A 15,362-nucleotide genomic window follows, 5' to 3' on the forward strand; every position below is an offset into this window, starting at 1 on the left:
CTGTAGAATCTGCTTTCTTTACAGATCAAACAGGAACACTTTACGGATAAGGTGCATGCGATTTTTCTGCCTCACATAAGATATACCCACTGTGTGATCTTGAGGAGAGAGGAGGATCCTGAGAACACCCATACAAACTCATCCATCAAGTGACAAGTCTTAAGTAACACTGGCTTCTTTTAACAGGGCACTTAGGTTACAGTCAGGAATCTGTACACTGAACACCAGATAAAAATGACTGTTTACTTTTTTGTAGCTTGTAGATTATGAACACATAAAACACTCGTCAAGTACAATTACATGGATTGTATTAATAGGATATAAACACAACAATCTGTAGTGGGTAGAGTGTGATTTTAAATAAGTTAAATTTAACTTTTTCAGATTTTAAAACTAGACACTTGCACAAATGCAGAACAGACACTGGACTATGCGGCGTTTGAGTCCACTGGACAGGTAATCCTGGGTGGTAGGGCGCGTTTAGGCACTGGACAACATCGTGGAGGTGAAGATCTGCTGCAGGATTTGAGGTATCTCCTTGGTGTCCATGGCGACAAAAGAACGACCTGCCGGCAGGGTTCTCTGGAGCCTACGTGTCAGAGGAGATAAAGAGAAAAGACCCCCCAACAGCAACCCCCCAGAAAAAAACATTACCAATGCAAATGCGCTTTCACTTGCAATCAAAGTGAGCCCCTAGACCTCAATGGGCCGACAAAGGCTGTCATTCACACAGATTCTTTTGTAATAGCTGGGGGGAGGGGGGGATTTGGGAAATGCCTGCTGGGTGCAAGAGGGCTAAAGATGGAGGGACGCCCCCAGCTCCTTTCACTCCCTTGCCCTCCCACCTTTCCTATTCCACTGACCATTCATTACTGTCATTCTGTCCCCCTAAGGAGGACACTAGTTTTTAAAAGCCTGCCTTTAAATCATGGTGGGCCTGAAAAGAGTTGAGTCAGTGAGGGCTCAGATTAAAGGCGATGTGGAATGTGTTCTGACCACCGGAGTGGCATCGCTCTCGTGCCGCTATATTTTCTTCACTTGTCCCGACTGGACTCATTCTGGCACAGCAAGCAAAACCCAGCCTTTTAAAGCTTAAACATATATATTCTGTTATTAGGAATAAATCTTACAAAAAAAAAGAAAGTGTTTTAGATCCATAAAAAATCTAATAATTTTAAAGATATATTAGAAAAACTTTTGCATTTTTGTAGTTTCACTATTTTATATTCTGTTGTATTTTAATTTTTTTTATCTCTGGCACATTAATAAGATCCACTCCAAATCTAAGAAGAGCTTTTTGGCTTCGCTCCTGTTACTTTCAAAGGCTTTGATGGCAAAGAGGAATCTATAAACTGCTCCTTAAATGTAGAAATAAATATAGTGATGTGTAACCAAAGCCTAAATATCTGTGTGTTTGAATGTGAATGTGCCAGTGGGGTGAAGCTCACCTCTCAGCCTGGTCCCCAAGAGAACCGATAAAGATGGCGAAGGCATGGACCTGAGGGTTGCTGGTGAGTGTGCGTGCAAAGCGGTCAGGGCTGATGCCATAGCGCTCCAGATTAGCATCACTCAGCACAATGACAAAGTGCTCGTCGGCCTCCTCGTTCGCCAACTCCTTTATGGCGTGCTCCGTGCCCTCCAGCGTGTAGTCTCCGCTCATACAGAACTGAGAGTGTGCATGCATTGTCTGTAGACAGAGCATTCACATATATCAAACACATTTAAATCAAGTGGTGTAGGACTTTAAAGAGTTTGACTTGCACAGCCAGGTGTGTATGAAAAGTATAGATAACTCTGATCTTTAGGTTCATCAGATGACTCTATCAAAGCATACACATGGCTTCTTCATTCTATGTATATCGGGTTTAAATATTCTAACTAAGATTGTTTCTTTGAATGTAAATGAACCTTCTTGGCAGAACCAAATATTAAAACATGCTCATCTGTGCACACCCTGCCACATTTCATGATTAGAAGGATGGCTTCATTCCAGGAAAGCTTGTCAGGAAGCTAATTTCCAAACAAAGGGGAAAAGCATGAGAGCATGCACGCAGCACATACGTAGGCTACATACCTTCAAGACGTGCAGTCTCTGTTTGTTGTTCTTTGGCACTTTGTCACATCTCACCAGTTCAATATCAAATCCATCCCCGGAGTGGCCCACTATGTCATACTGCAAAAAAAGCATCAACAGGAAAGCAGAGAAATGAATGTACTGTTCCAGAACAAGAATACACTCACTAACGACTCCATCCTGAGAATGACAAATATATAGGTATGCCAACTGTTTGAATAGGTATTTTCCATTTATCCAGGCGCACAGGGCATCCTGACACTAAAGGTTATAAAAAAAACTAAAAAGAAGTTGCATAAATCACTTATTGCTTAAGGGCACACAGGAAACAGATTGTTTTTATATATATATTTTTTTAAATAGACAACCAAAGCATTTTGTAACCACCTTCGTAAGGATATTGTGTGGCAATATCACATATTTTTACTCACATCATTTGCAAAAAATACCACAGTTGGGGAAAAAAAAATCTTCAGCCAAACCATTCAAAAATATAGGCTGAAAAATATGATTTCTATAATGCTTTACAAATCCAAACTGATGAAAACATTTTTTTTTTCCTCAAATGATGTTTTGATGATGACTGGTGAGAAAAGGTGTATTTATTAACACTGTATTGATCTGCAGCTAACAAGTGCGATGTGAAATAGTTGGATGCAAGTGTTGTTTTCCACCAAATGCCATTGTTTTGAATAAAAAAATAAATAAAAAAAACCCTTTCAGTCTGGGCACATTTTTACAGTATTATAAATACCCTATTAATAAATAATTATTAAAAATATAATTAAATTATAAATAAATATAAATAAATTATAAATACCCTATATCCAATCTGAATGTATTCCAAGGCTAATGTATAGTTTTATTTATGTCTGTACTTTGAGAGTCACTAACAGCTGGAATCAAATTCCTTGTGTGTGTCAACACACTTGGCCAATAAACCTGATTCTGATACATTCTAAATAAATAAATACACACATATACAAGGTGTTATCACAACATTTAGAGAGTAATGGTGCTAACTGGTGCTATTCTGACCATTGTGCGTGAAATCTGCCACAGAGACGTTTGACATGCTGCAATGAGTCGTTTGAGGTGTTTTAAGTGGCACGTGCGCTTCAAGAGCGGAACAACTGGAAGACGACAATAGATCAGGAAGACCTTCAATGAGATCAACCACCGAAAGTTTAGAAACCGGTCGGCAACTTGTGCATGATGGGCGTCGGAGAACAAGCCGCACAATCACGATTCCGCACCCACCCAACTCGCCAGATTTGTCTCCTGCGGACTTTAACCTCTTCCTGAAGATGAAGATCCAGCCCAAAGGTCGCCGTTTTGACACCAATGCAGAGATCCAGCGCGAATCGCAGAAGGTGTTTGACAAGCTCTGAAAAGAAGACTTCCAGGACACATTCCAGAAGTGGCAGCAATGCTGGGAGAATTTTGAAGGTGATAGTGTGTAAATGTACAGATATATATATATATATATATATATATATATATATATATATATATATATATATATATATATATATATGATAAATGTATGCATCTGTAGGTATATAATAATAAATAACCAATCACATTCTATTCTGTGTGCCTGCCTGATAGGTATTATATTAACATATGAAACTTATGTGTGGGTCAAAGTGTAAATGACAGCTGCCAGATGTCTTCTCCTGTGTCAGACATGTAGATTAGTTGTCAGATGGACTTTAAACAAGTAAGTTACATAGGTGCCACTGAAGTAAATATGGTGGCCAGATAGATGCATATACATCAGCACAATGGGGCCATAGGGTCAGGCGCCGGCAGACTCACGCTGTAGACACAAAAACACAATTGATCTCCTAATTTCCCCCTTCTTTCTAATTTGTTTCCAAATTAACCCCAAATTCATCCTAGAATTAACAAGTTAAACGGGCATAAAGTTGATCTGTAATAAAGCCTGGCTGATGTGAAGTTAATTTCAGTGACATATGCTGAACTTCCACAGATTATTCGAGAGGAAATAAATAGAACAGTTAGACTTTGTGCTGCTATTGCTATGTAGAGCACAGCTTCCAGTAATAGAGTGATTCACTGCCTCCTGCATGGCAGCCAGCAGCTGGACTTGTTACAGTGAATGAGAGAAGAGAGAAAAAAATGAGAAAGACAGAAAGAACTGACCACTTAGGTCAGAACTCATGCACACAGCTGTGACAGAAGTATGAGTCAGCCTCTGAGGATCTCTTCAGCCCCCGTTATCCCTGTTTCCATAGTAACCTCCATTACAGCATGTTAACGACTGGGGATGTCCCTGTTACACAACAGTACACAACTGACTGAGGAAGCAAACACGGTCACTGTTTCCGTGGTGCGTAGTTATGGAGCTAAGTTTATGTAAATAAATAAACTTTCTTTACTTCTCACTTTTGCATGATGTACACTGAGTATATTAAGCACTGAGAGAAGTGGATTTGGAAAATGATTGTAAGCACCCAACTGGTCTATTCTTGTGCCTGTCTCCTTGAAAGCAAACTAAAAGTTACCAGAGTGTGAAGGTGTGAAAAAAAGCAGTGGTCTGGCATCTCACCTTAAACTTGTGCTCGTAGTTCTCTAGCGCCTCCATCACCATACACACAGCCTCCATGGAACGCTCCAGACGCCCGTCCACGCCATTAAAGCGGTACATGCTGCCCGACACATCAGCTAGCAGACGCAAGCGCTTGGGCTTCTGCTGAGGTGTGCCCAACTACAACAAGAGACATAGTATACTATCAAGAAGATTAAATATATCATTGCGACTGGATTCAAGAGAGCATACATCATTTAAATACATATTACATGTGGTTCCCTTAATTCTAGTTTGCTCTTTGTTTGGGTTACATTTCAAAAGGCGAAAAAAACTTTTTTAATAGATTTTACAGGAGGCACTTACTACGTATTACAGCACTTTTTAAATTCCTAAGCAGTCTTAGCATGAGGGTTATTTATGACGTAAACCGCAAGAGAATGTGCCTCTCTGAGACATAGAGCCGGTCACTATTTTCTTTCTAGATGCTATCCATCTTTATACATGCTAATCATTTTGTGCACTTTATCCAATGAAATTCCAATCAGGTACACTTTTCTCTGCACTTTCTCCCCACCTATGGTTTTGAGGTATTTGTGGAAGGGAACTGCTCATGGATGGTAGTGGCAATAGAATTAGCAGCTGCACCACTCAGGAAGCCATTAAAGGCATTAAAATATTTTAAGACGTACAAAACCCTCAAAAAGACATAAGGTGAATGCCTTTAGCATTGGGCTAATGCACATACTTATATGACCTACAAAACGCATTCTGGTAAGCTTGATGTTTTCAGAGCCACGGACAGAACACATCTCTCACCTCCGGCTCCAGTTCTCCTCTGCGCTTGTAAATGGCTTTCTCCCCAGTCAGGCCATCAATGATCTTGGCATCATCTAGTTCCCCCAATGCCTGGTTTTTCAGCCACTGCCTTTCCTTCCCTTTAGCCTGTAAAAGAAGCATTAAACACAACACAAAATATTACGCTCACCATGTAGCAGCTGCTTTATTACAAAATCTAACAGATTTACAATAATGGATTGACAAAAGTGTTAATACTGTTAATAAAAAATCTTAGAAACCAAAGAGGTCCGCTGGCAGTGAGATATTTTCTCAATGTCCCCGAGATGAAAGAAGACGAAACAAACAGTTAAATCTGTTAAAAAGTACCACCGCCAGTCCAATGTTTGGACATTGCCTGAAAGATAGACGAACGTAAAAAGAGTAAAACTCCCTGAGCACCTTATTTTATGAACAATGAGAAAAACATCATCAACATCCCATATATTCATGTCCACATCTGCTTTTCATTTAGCCTCTGATCCCCTGAACTACTGCATCATCCCACACATTGTACTCCTCTGTTGTCCTGCCAGTCACACTCAGATAACACAGAACAAAATGTTTCACTCACGATACAACAAGGATTTCTGTGATCCAGTGTGGAACTTGCTGGCTAGTGTCTGCAATGCTGCAGAAACTTCAGCTAAGAACTATGACCTGAGCTGCACTACAAACAATACATGCAGAATACAATTCGGCCACATCTATAATAATAGCTGCATAAAAGCCTAGGGCACAAGGCTTATCTGGTTTCTGGTTTGAACTTAAGTCGTACAAGAAGACTGGAAGCTGTGGGTGAACTACTGTATATCAACACAATCTCACGGCATTCCGTGATATAGTCACAAACTTTAATCTATTGATTCGTGTTCATAGACATGAATTTCCTTCTTTTTCCGTGTCACTTAGCACGACTGTCTCCGTCTGGCTATGTCTTCATATCAACGGAGGTAGAGGATTATGGGTAATGCTAACAGAAATGGTAAAGTAAAGAAAAGGTAAATCTTTTTTCCCTATTTCTATAAGAGAAAAAGAGAAAAAATATATAGTAAGGGTAAGGGTTAGGGTTATACTGTAATAAATGCGTGTGTCTCTAACGCAGTGTCCTATGAGGATAACCGGGAGAATACAGGGAGTGCAGAATTATTAGGCAAATGAGTATTTTGACCACATCATCCTCGTTATGCATGTTGTCTTACTCCAAGCTGTATAGGCTGGAAAGCCTACTACCAATTAAGCATATTAGGTGATGTGCATCTCTGTAATGAGAAGGGGTGTGGTCTAATGACATCAACACCCTATATCAGGTGTGCATAATTATTAGGCAACTTCCTTTCCTTTGGCAAAATGGGTCAAAAGAAGGACTTGACAGGCTCAGAAAAGTCAAAAATAGTGAGATATATTGCAGAGGGATGCAGCAGTCTTAAAATAGCCAAGCTTCTGAAGCGTGATCATCGAACAATCAAGCGTTTCATTCAAAATAGTCGACAGGGTCGCAAGAAGCGTGTGGAAAAACCAAGGCGCAAAATAACTGCCCGTGAACTGAGAAAAGTCAAGCGTGCAGCTGCCAAGATGCCACTTGCCACCAGTTTGGCCATATTTCAGAGCTGCAACATCACTGGAGTGCCCAAAAGCACAAGGTGTGCAATACTCAGAGACATGGCCAAGGTAAGAAAGGCAGAAAGTCGACCACCACTGAACAAGACACACAAGCTGAAACGTCAAGACTGGGCCAAGAAATATCTCAAGACTGATTTTCTAAGGTTTTATGGACTGATGAAATGAGAGTGAGTCTTGATGGGCCAGATGGATGGGCCCGTGGCTGGATTGGTAAAGGGCAGAGCTCCAGTCCGACTCAGGCGCCAGCAAGGTGGAGGTGGAGTACTGGTTTGGGCTGGTATCATCAAAGATGAGCTTGTGGGGCCTTTTCGGGTTGAGGATGGAGTCAAGCTGAACTCCCAGTCCTACTGCCAGTTTCTGGAAGACACCTTCTTCAAGCAGTGGTACAGGAAGAAGTCTGCATCCTTCAAGAAAAACATGATTTTCATGCAGGACAATGCTCCATCACACACGTCCAAGTACTCCACAGCGTGGCTGGCAAGAAAGGGTATAAAAGAAGAAAATCTAATGATATGGCCTCCTTGTTCACCTGATCTGAACCCCATTGAGAACCTGTGGTCCATCATCAAATGTGCGATTTACAAGGAGGAAAACAGTACACCTCTCTGAACAGTGTCTGGGAGGCTGTGGTTGCTGCTGCAATGTTGATGGTGAACAGATCAAAACACTGACAGAATCCATGGATGGCAGGCTTTTGAGTGTCCTTGCAAAGAAAGGTGGCTATATTGGTCACTGATTTGTTTTGTTTGGTTTTGAATGTCAGAAATGTATATTTGTGAATGTTGAGATGTTATATTGGTTTCACTGGTAAAAATAAATAATTGAAATGGGTATGAATTTGTTTTTTGTTAAGTTGCCTAATAATTATGCACAGTAATAGTCACCTGCACACACAGATATCCCCCTAAAATAGCTAAAACTAAAAACTACTTCCAAAAATATTCAGCTTTGATATTAATGAGTTTTTTGTGTTCATTGAGAACATGGTTGTTGTTCAAATTAAATCCTCAAATAAAATTAATCCTCAAAAATACAACTTGCCTAATAATTCTGCACTCCCTGTAGATTTTCTGAATTTGGACTGGAAGAAACAACTAACGACGGTTTATAATAGCGAGTAATTTATCGAATATAAAGCAATAAAAACAAGGATAAAATCTCCTGCTTAAATGTTGAGTAATGGTGCTTGAAGATTAAAAAAAGCAATAACAAACGAGAAAGAAACAATACAGCGTCTGTGGTATCCAGTGGCAGAAAGAAAACACTGGCTGAGGCACCAAAAATACTTCCTATTGAAATACATTACATAGAAAGTCATCCTCAGTGACACGAAAAAAGAGGGAAATTCGTAACATAACTGATATATGGCTTTTATATAGAGCTTCCAACCTTCTAGAGCACCTAAACATACAGTATATATTATTGTAACCTTCACCTGACAAAAAGTTTTCTTTATTGGTTCCTTAAGGGTTTATTGGTTAAACCGATTTTCTGACTAAAACTTTGAAACCTAAAAGACACTTAAAGAATAATAATAGTGTATTTTTTTCTTTCTAAAAATGTATCATTAGTTACGTTAGTTAAACAACAATCTTTTATCCATTTAGGAAAAAGGAAAAAAATTTGAGCTGGTACACCTGAAAAGTTTGATTTTCACATCCAGTTTGTAATAATAAACTCGTTGGCCAGTTCTGGGTATACTTAAAATGTGCCAGCTTGATTAAATATGAGAAGTGTGGGAATATGAGAAAAGCAGGTACAGGTGTGAGAAAGAATGGGACTAAATGCACTTATTATAGAGCAGCACCATGCAAAGAAATTATGCAGCTTGGTTCTTCTCCTTTGCATTTGTCGGTTCATTCCTCTAACAACAGGTTAGTATAATGGTTATGCTGTTTTCAGGCCTCTGAGCTCTGTCATACCACAGTGATGCGCAGGTGTGCATGTACAGTTATTCAAACGATGAAGAAATATAGAATTTTCATGCAACATATGCTGTTTGTGCTCACAAGTACACAATTATCTTGACAAATGTCAAATGTAATAAAATGAAAGAAAAGCAATAAATGGATACGGCTTAACATCTACACTCTCTCTACACAACTATCGTACCTGTACAAGGCAAAGCTGAGGCAGAACCTCAGAAATATGTTTGAAAGTTGAGTACAGTAATTCCCCGCTTTACCGTGGTTCGAATCTCACGCCCCGGGTTTATAGCGGAATTGCATTTGTCACATAATTAATTTGTTTTGATGATTTTTCCAGTCTCTCACAGATAGCACAATAGACTAAAACACTTAAAGGGAATTATTTTGATGGAGTTATGTTGAAATAATGACATTTATTAATAATAATGTAATTATTGATTATAAAATGAAGTAAAATGTTAATACAGTACAGTACTGTATACATTTTTGGGGTGGCCTCCGTTCATTGTGGTTATGGAGGCGGTTTTGGAACGTAACCACCGTGATAAACAAGGGATTACTGTATATCAGTTTCTCCTCACATTGGGGCGAATAGAAAAGAGCATTCCTGCAAGACTGTGTGCTGTTTTGGAAACTCAAGCTCATGTAGATTTGGCTGAGCTTTGTTAGGCAAATTTTCAACTCCACATTACAAAGTAGAAAAAAAAACTACCAGATTCCTTCATTTAACTTTTTAAGTGTAAGCTGTTGTACGAAACGTTTTTTAAGGGAAGTCAACAACATTCGCACTGCAATAACAAAAAAATAAAAGCCTCTGGAAAACTCATTTTCTCATAACGTAATCAGGTCCAATGTTAAAGTAATCTAGCTGTGTGAAACGGATATTTGGGTGGATTTATATGTGATGGTTTGTTCTTATAAAGATTAAACATTATCATTAGGGCCTGTTTACAGCTGGGGGGAATAAGGAAATGTACAACATAGCAGAACAAATGTGCAGTCGAGTTCATAAATGATTCATGTTACGTGATAAACTACAAACCAATAAGTCTCCCGGCTTACATTTGACTAATAATTAGGTCAACATCACAATGGAAGATTCCGACTGTCTTTTTTTTTCACACAGATGTGTTTAACTGTTATTTACTTACTTATCATGTGCAAGTTGCATCTTTTGTTTAGACGGGATACTTAGATTCTTAATTAGATGCAAGATTTTCTACATCGGGCAACTAAAGAAAGAAATATCAAGTCACCTTGCTACAACACAGTAAGACAGCCACACACAACTGCCTCTGTTTTTAGAGGCTAATCACTGGTCCAATTTAAATATCCTTATTTCTAAGAGTTATAGACTTCCAAAATATTAAAAAATGCAAATAAAGAGAGAATGAGACAAAGAGCAGAGAGCAGAAAATAAGATGGAATTCCTGACATGGTATTTTCCCATTAACTGAGGCTGCCAATGGGGAACCTGATCCTCTAGAGTCAATGCTCTGTCTCGCTGTAAAGGGAATCACCAAATGCTGCTGAAGAGCCAAGATAGACCTTTCAAAATGCTTTAAAGCACACTACATGACTGGGTGTCCACTCAGAGGTCACTCAGAAAAGCAACAATAGTACTTAGTTTCACTTGGTGATAGGGGATAATTGTTTCATGACTTGAGGGCAAATGCAGGACGAAAAGAGAAGCAGCTGTAATAGCAGTCAAGTGAGGGTGTGTGTGTGTGTGTGTGTGTGTGTGTGTGTGTGTGTGTGTGTGTGTGGAAAGGAAAGAAAAAACACTCTTGGAAGCGACGCACACACCCTCTGGGAGAACTGCAATGAAATGTTTACCTGCAAGCTGTCCAGAATGATGCGTAGGGACTGAACCTGGCGCCGGACGGCTCCGGAAAAACGCTCATAGGTGGCGGCGTCATACTCGCTCATCTGAATCTCCTTCAATCTGAAACACACAGGACTTCCGTTATACATCTCAGCATACTGAAACTACACCAACATTCCAGACCATTGTCAAGTTCTTTTGTATGTAAACGTACTACAATTTGTATTTAAGTGTTTCTTATTAAGCATACCTCATTTTAACTATACTTCAGAAAAACAATGCCAGAATAATACCAAAGAGCAGATGTGCCTCTTTGTGTTCATTTCAGGTTTGTGTTTAAAGTTTTCCAGTCCAAAAAAGAACTCCACTCCCAGTCAGAGGAGAGCTGCTCCACTTAGCCCTTTTTCTTAAAAAACATCTCATGAGACACAGGTTATGCCACAGTTTTTGCCACAGTTTTAACAGTGTTTTCATTTTATTTTTCATTTGCATTGCAGGTAACAGAAGGCTAAAAAAAATATCCCAAACTGCATTAATTGTAATCTACATGTACTTTTAGAAGTGGTTTGGCTAGATAAAGTTCCTCAGTTAAGAAACGAACACGAGTGTCTTTCAGTGGCACTTCATGTAGCCACTTTTGACTTCAAGTCACTTCTAGATTCTCAAGGCTGGCTAGTCTTTGGACCAATGAGCCTTCTTTAGCTAATTAATTGACAAATGTATGCAAGTCTGCTACAGAAACTGATATTTTGTATTTATTATATTTGTATACATTTGTTATCTGTTACAGTCATTTTTCAAATGTTTAATCCACTTTGCTAGGTCTACAGTAAAACAATGGTAGATCAGTATACTATGACTTGTTTACCCTCTTTTAAGATTCTGCATATAATAATGTCACTGGAGACATGTGTTAGAGAAAAAAAACCTGGTGTTTCCATTTTATGATCCGAGTGATACAGCCATCTGTCCGTGAGATCAGCAGTGAGGATGAGCACTTGCTTGTAAGAGGCCTCTAATGAGCACTGCCGTATGTGAAAAGTCCTGACGGCCCTAGGGGGAGCACACCCACCATACTGCCCCTCTTTAGTTTGATCTGGATCTGTTCTCTATTGGACGTGTGCCTGCAGTACTGACAGCTCTATGTGCTTCCTTCAGCAGGTGTAACATGCTGTCCAGGTGACACATGGCACACTTAAATCCAATAATCCCTACAGACCTGTGCTAATCCTACCTTACTCTGATCCAGGCAGAGAAGAATGATAAGGGCAGTTCATCGTGTGTGTGTGTGTTTGCGTGTGACAGGCGTTTGAAGTCATAGATGGGAAGTGAAGCCTAACATGTACACAGACTATACTGCTGAGAAGCTTTCAGGTTTTTACACAGGTGAGATCATAGAACAGTCTCTTCTCATCACACGGCTAAACAAGCCACCTTCATCTCCGGTAGCCATCTGGAGCAGATGTGCGTAAGGCCCTCGAAGACATCTCTTTGGCAGACTGTAGTGAGACTTTGAAACTTTGAGAAATTATACGGGTTAGGAAGTGATCGGTCGCGTGAAAAAGTAGCAACAGGCAAGCTTTCTCCTTTGTCTGTCTTTTCTTTTTTTCCTCCTGTGCTCTGTCCCACTTTCTCACACACACATACACACATTTAGAGCGGTGAATGGTTGTGGGTTTCCTGACTGGCCAAAAAAGCTCACATTCTTTATGTAGTGCTATTGGAGAAGGACAGGCCGTGCTGCTATTTTCTGCTGAATTCCAGACCTGTCCACAGACCACAAAGTGTGGTCAGTGTGTGTGTGTGTGTGTGTGTGTGTGTGTGTGTGTGTGTGTGTGTAAGAGAAAGAGCGAGAAACGAGATAAAATTTTAGTCTGGGATGATCAATATTCGGCTGAAAAGGTGAAAAGAATTGGTTCAGCAGGTTGTCATCATTTTTTTCTCGAAACCTGCTCAGATTACATGACTGCTGGCTCCCAATTTGATATGTTACATTCGAACAAACAAAGGTAAATTCAATCCCACTTCCTGTAAAAAAACCGACTTAGCACAACAAACCCTGAGACTGAGCAGTTGAGAACGTGATAAAAAGCATGCAGAATACATAACAGGATATAATGGGTTACCGTGCAAACTAAGTTTACAAACGCACACACTGAATCAAAAGCAGCATGAAAAGCAAAGCTGCAATATAAGTTCCAGACTGTTCCAGAATGTTCCAGAAATAATGTGTCATTTAAAAGATCAAATTACAGAATAATTGTCTGTTCATAACATGAACCTCTCTATAAACGTGTCACTCGAAGACCAGGCGCTTTTTTTTGGCTCTCTGTGCATTGACAGATGTGTGTGTGAAACTTGCTTTAGATGTGAGACGCTTGGGTGCGGACACAAGATGCACGAAGGAGAAAATGAGCAAAAACAGAAGCTTCCTTAATTTCCAAGCCCTCTCATCCTGCACTCTGTGGCTTCTCTCTCCCACTCGCGCACACACCGAGTCGCATGAATTGCGGTATTCACGGGGTGCATTTTTGGAATAGCTGCCTCTGGTGAAGCTCTTTGGCTTCTGAAGCTTCACTACTCTGAAGCCTATTGAAGCAGCTCTGTGCTTCAGTGTATCTACCTGTCATTACACATGTACACGCACAGGTCCACACGCACACGTAAACACCACAAATAGAGGCAGTGACGTTCTTCTGCAGCTCTCATAGTTTAAAAAGTTGAGAGATCAGTCAGAACTTCTTAATGTATGAGGGCAGCAGGTGATGGACAGGCAGAGTGATGAATGAGTATACCTCTCTTTAAAAGCCTTCTCGGCCATTTCTCGTGAAGCTTTCTTCACTTCTTCAGGAACAGCGTCTTTCTCAGCCTGGGAGATCTGGTAGACTTTGTGGCCAGCATCTAGACGGTACGGACCTCCCTTTCCCCCGAGGCCTGCTGTGTCTCTGCCCCCTGCAGGACCACAGAATGAACTTTTATTAATAATTCTTTAAAATAATTGTAATAATTAAATTGAATGCATTTTTCTTATGTTTTATTATAGTGTGAGCACAGATCAAACAAATGATACAGAACTGCAATTGATGGAAAGATAAACATTTGTGGGGAAAAAAAAACCCATAGAATTATAAATGTGTGACTGTTTAGCAAAGGCAGGGCCATGGCTCCTCCAGAAATAGGTTTGAGCTAGCTAAAAAGATTAAAACCTACCCGTGCCTCCTGCCCACTGATTACCCCCTACATGAGGGGCATTCATGGGGTCAATCTTGCCATGTTTTGGTGCAGTGACATCAAGACCACTGTCTCTCTGAATGGTGATCTGAAAAATAATTTTGAATAAAGAAGAGTTAGAATAGCAAACAAATTGTTCATATATCAAAATATATGTAGAAATACATCATACATATTTACTCCCTGATACACATAAAATGTGTTTTATAGCATTTTAGAGCATTTTCAGCATTTGGAGCCCATATTATAATTATTGGAGGTATTACACAAGATTGTTTTCAAGATGTCTTTAAAGGTGTGTGTGTGTGTCTGTGTGTGTTTTGTGTATGCAAATAAATGCGAATGAATACGTTCGTTCATGTGTGTGCAGGAAAGGTCTACGTCTCCACCCACTTCTGACCTGGAAATGGAGTTCTGTGTAGCCTTTCTATTTATCCACACAGATCCAGCATCGGCATCCTCTCTGATCACCCAGCTTTAAAAGCATCTCAGCAGCTCTTTAATGCTTGCACACACACAAAAGTGCAGAGGTCCATGACCTCCAGACACTCCTCTCTGGCCCCTGCTGGGAGATATTTGTGGCTATAATAGTATAATAACTCCTGTTCTGTAAGAGTAAGTTAATGCTCAATCAAACACTGTGCTCATTGCCCGAGTTCTATCAGAATTGATAGCATGTGGTCGAATGTTAACTGTACTTTATGTCAATACAGTAAAGAGTCCCATACAGAACATTTCTCGTTTTGCTGAATCATTTTGGAAAGAGCAGTTGAGGAAGTCTACAATCTAAAAGAACACTTGTCACGAGGCCCACCCTGTTTGTCCTAGGAACTGATATCAATTGTGCTGAGTTATGGAGAGCAGGCAGCCATACACACACCATGTACACACACCTACAGGAAAGCAGTGCCGCAAGCTCTTCGCAAACCCCCATCAGCATCTTCATCTGAATGAAGCAGACAACAACAACCCAGGAACTGCAAATATGCTCCATGCCGAGATCTCAGCCTGCCCCTGCGTTTGCATGTCGGTGAATCACTCATATGCAAAAGCAGGAATACTCAGAGCAGAGCAGGCTGCAAGCACTCCAGGTCTGTGTGGATTGGAGACAGGTGTGATGGGTTGAGTCAGCACTCACGGATCATTATACTTCACAGAGTAAATAAAGCTGGAGCCTAGGGTCTGCTTGCCCTGTCTGCACATGAGGGCTGCAGAAGGACACACAGGCAGAGAAGCAAACTGAGTGGAACCAAAATCTATTCAGAAGAACTGAAACGTGATGGAGGGGAT

General features: G+C 40.2%; 1 protein-coding gene across 1 annotated transcript in view; it reads right to left on the reverse strand.

Annotated features, from left to right (window-relative positions):
* Nucleotides 1-222: 222 nt before the first annotated feature.
* The window catches only part of vwa8 (von Willebrand factor A domain containing 8), a 69,556-nt gene continuing 54,416 nt past the window's right edge, over nucleotides 223-15,362 (reverse strand). The window contains exons 38-45 of the mRNA XM_046844880.1: nucleotides 14,052-14,160; nucleotides 13,637-13,793; nucleotides 10,853-10,961; nucleotides 5,448-5,573; nucleotides 4,650-4,808; nucleotides 2,075-2,173; nucleotides 1,449-1,687; nucleotides 223-589 (exon numbers count right to left, since the gene is read on the reverse strand). Of these exons, the coding sequence (XP_046700836.1) occupies nucleotides 481-589; nucleotides 1,449-1,687; nucleotides 2,075-2,173; nucleotides 4,650-4,808; nucleotides 5,448-5,573; nucleotides 10,853-10,961; nucleotides 13,637-13,793; nucleotides 14,052-14,160 (1,107 nt within the window). The 3' untranslated portion in view covers nucleotides 223-480. The remainder of the gene's footprint in view (nucleotides 590-1,448; nucleotides 1,688-2,074; nucleotides 2,174-4,649; nucleotides 4,809-5,447; nucleotides 5,574-10,852; nucleotides 10,962-13,636; nucleotides 13,794-14,051; nucleotides 14,161-15,362) is intronic.

This window comes from Silurus meridionalis, chromosome 3 (genome assembly GCF_014805685.1).
Source record: "Silurus meridionalis isolate SWU-2019-XX chromosome 3, ASM1480568v1, whole genome shotgun sequence".
In the NCBI taxonomy this organism is placed as follows: domain Eukaryota; kingdom Metazoa; phylum Chordata; class Actinopteri; order Siluriformes; family Siluridae; genus Silurus; species Silurus meridionalis.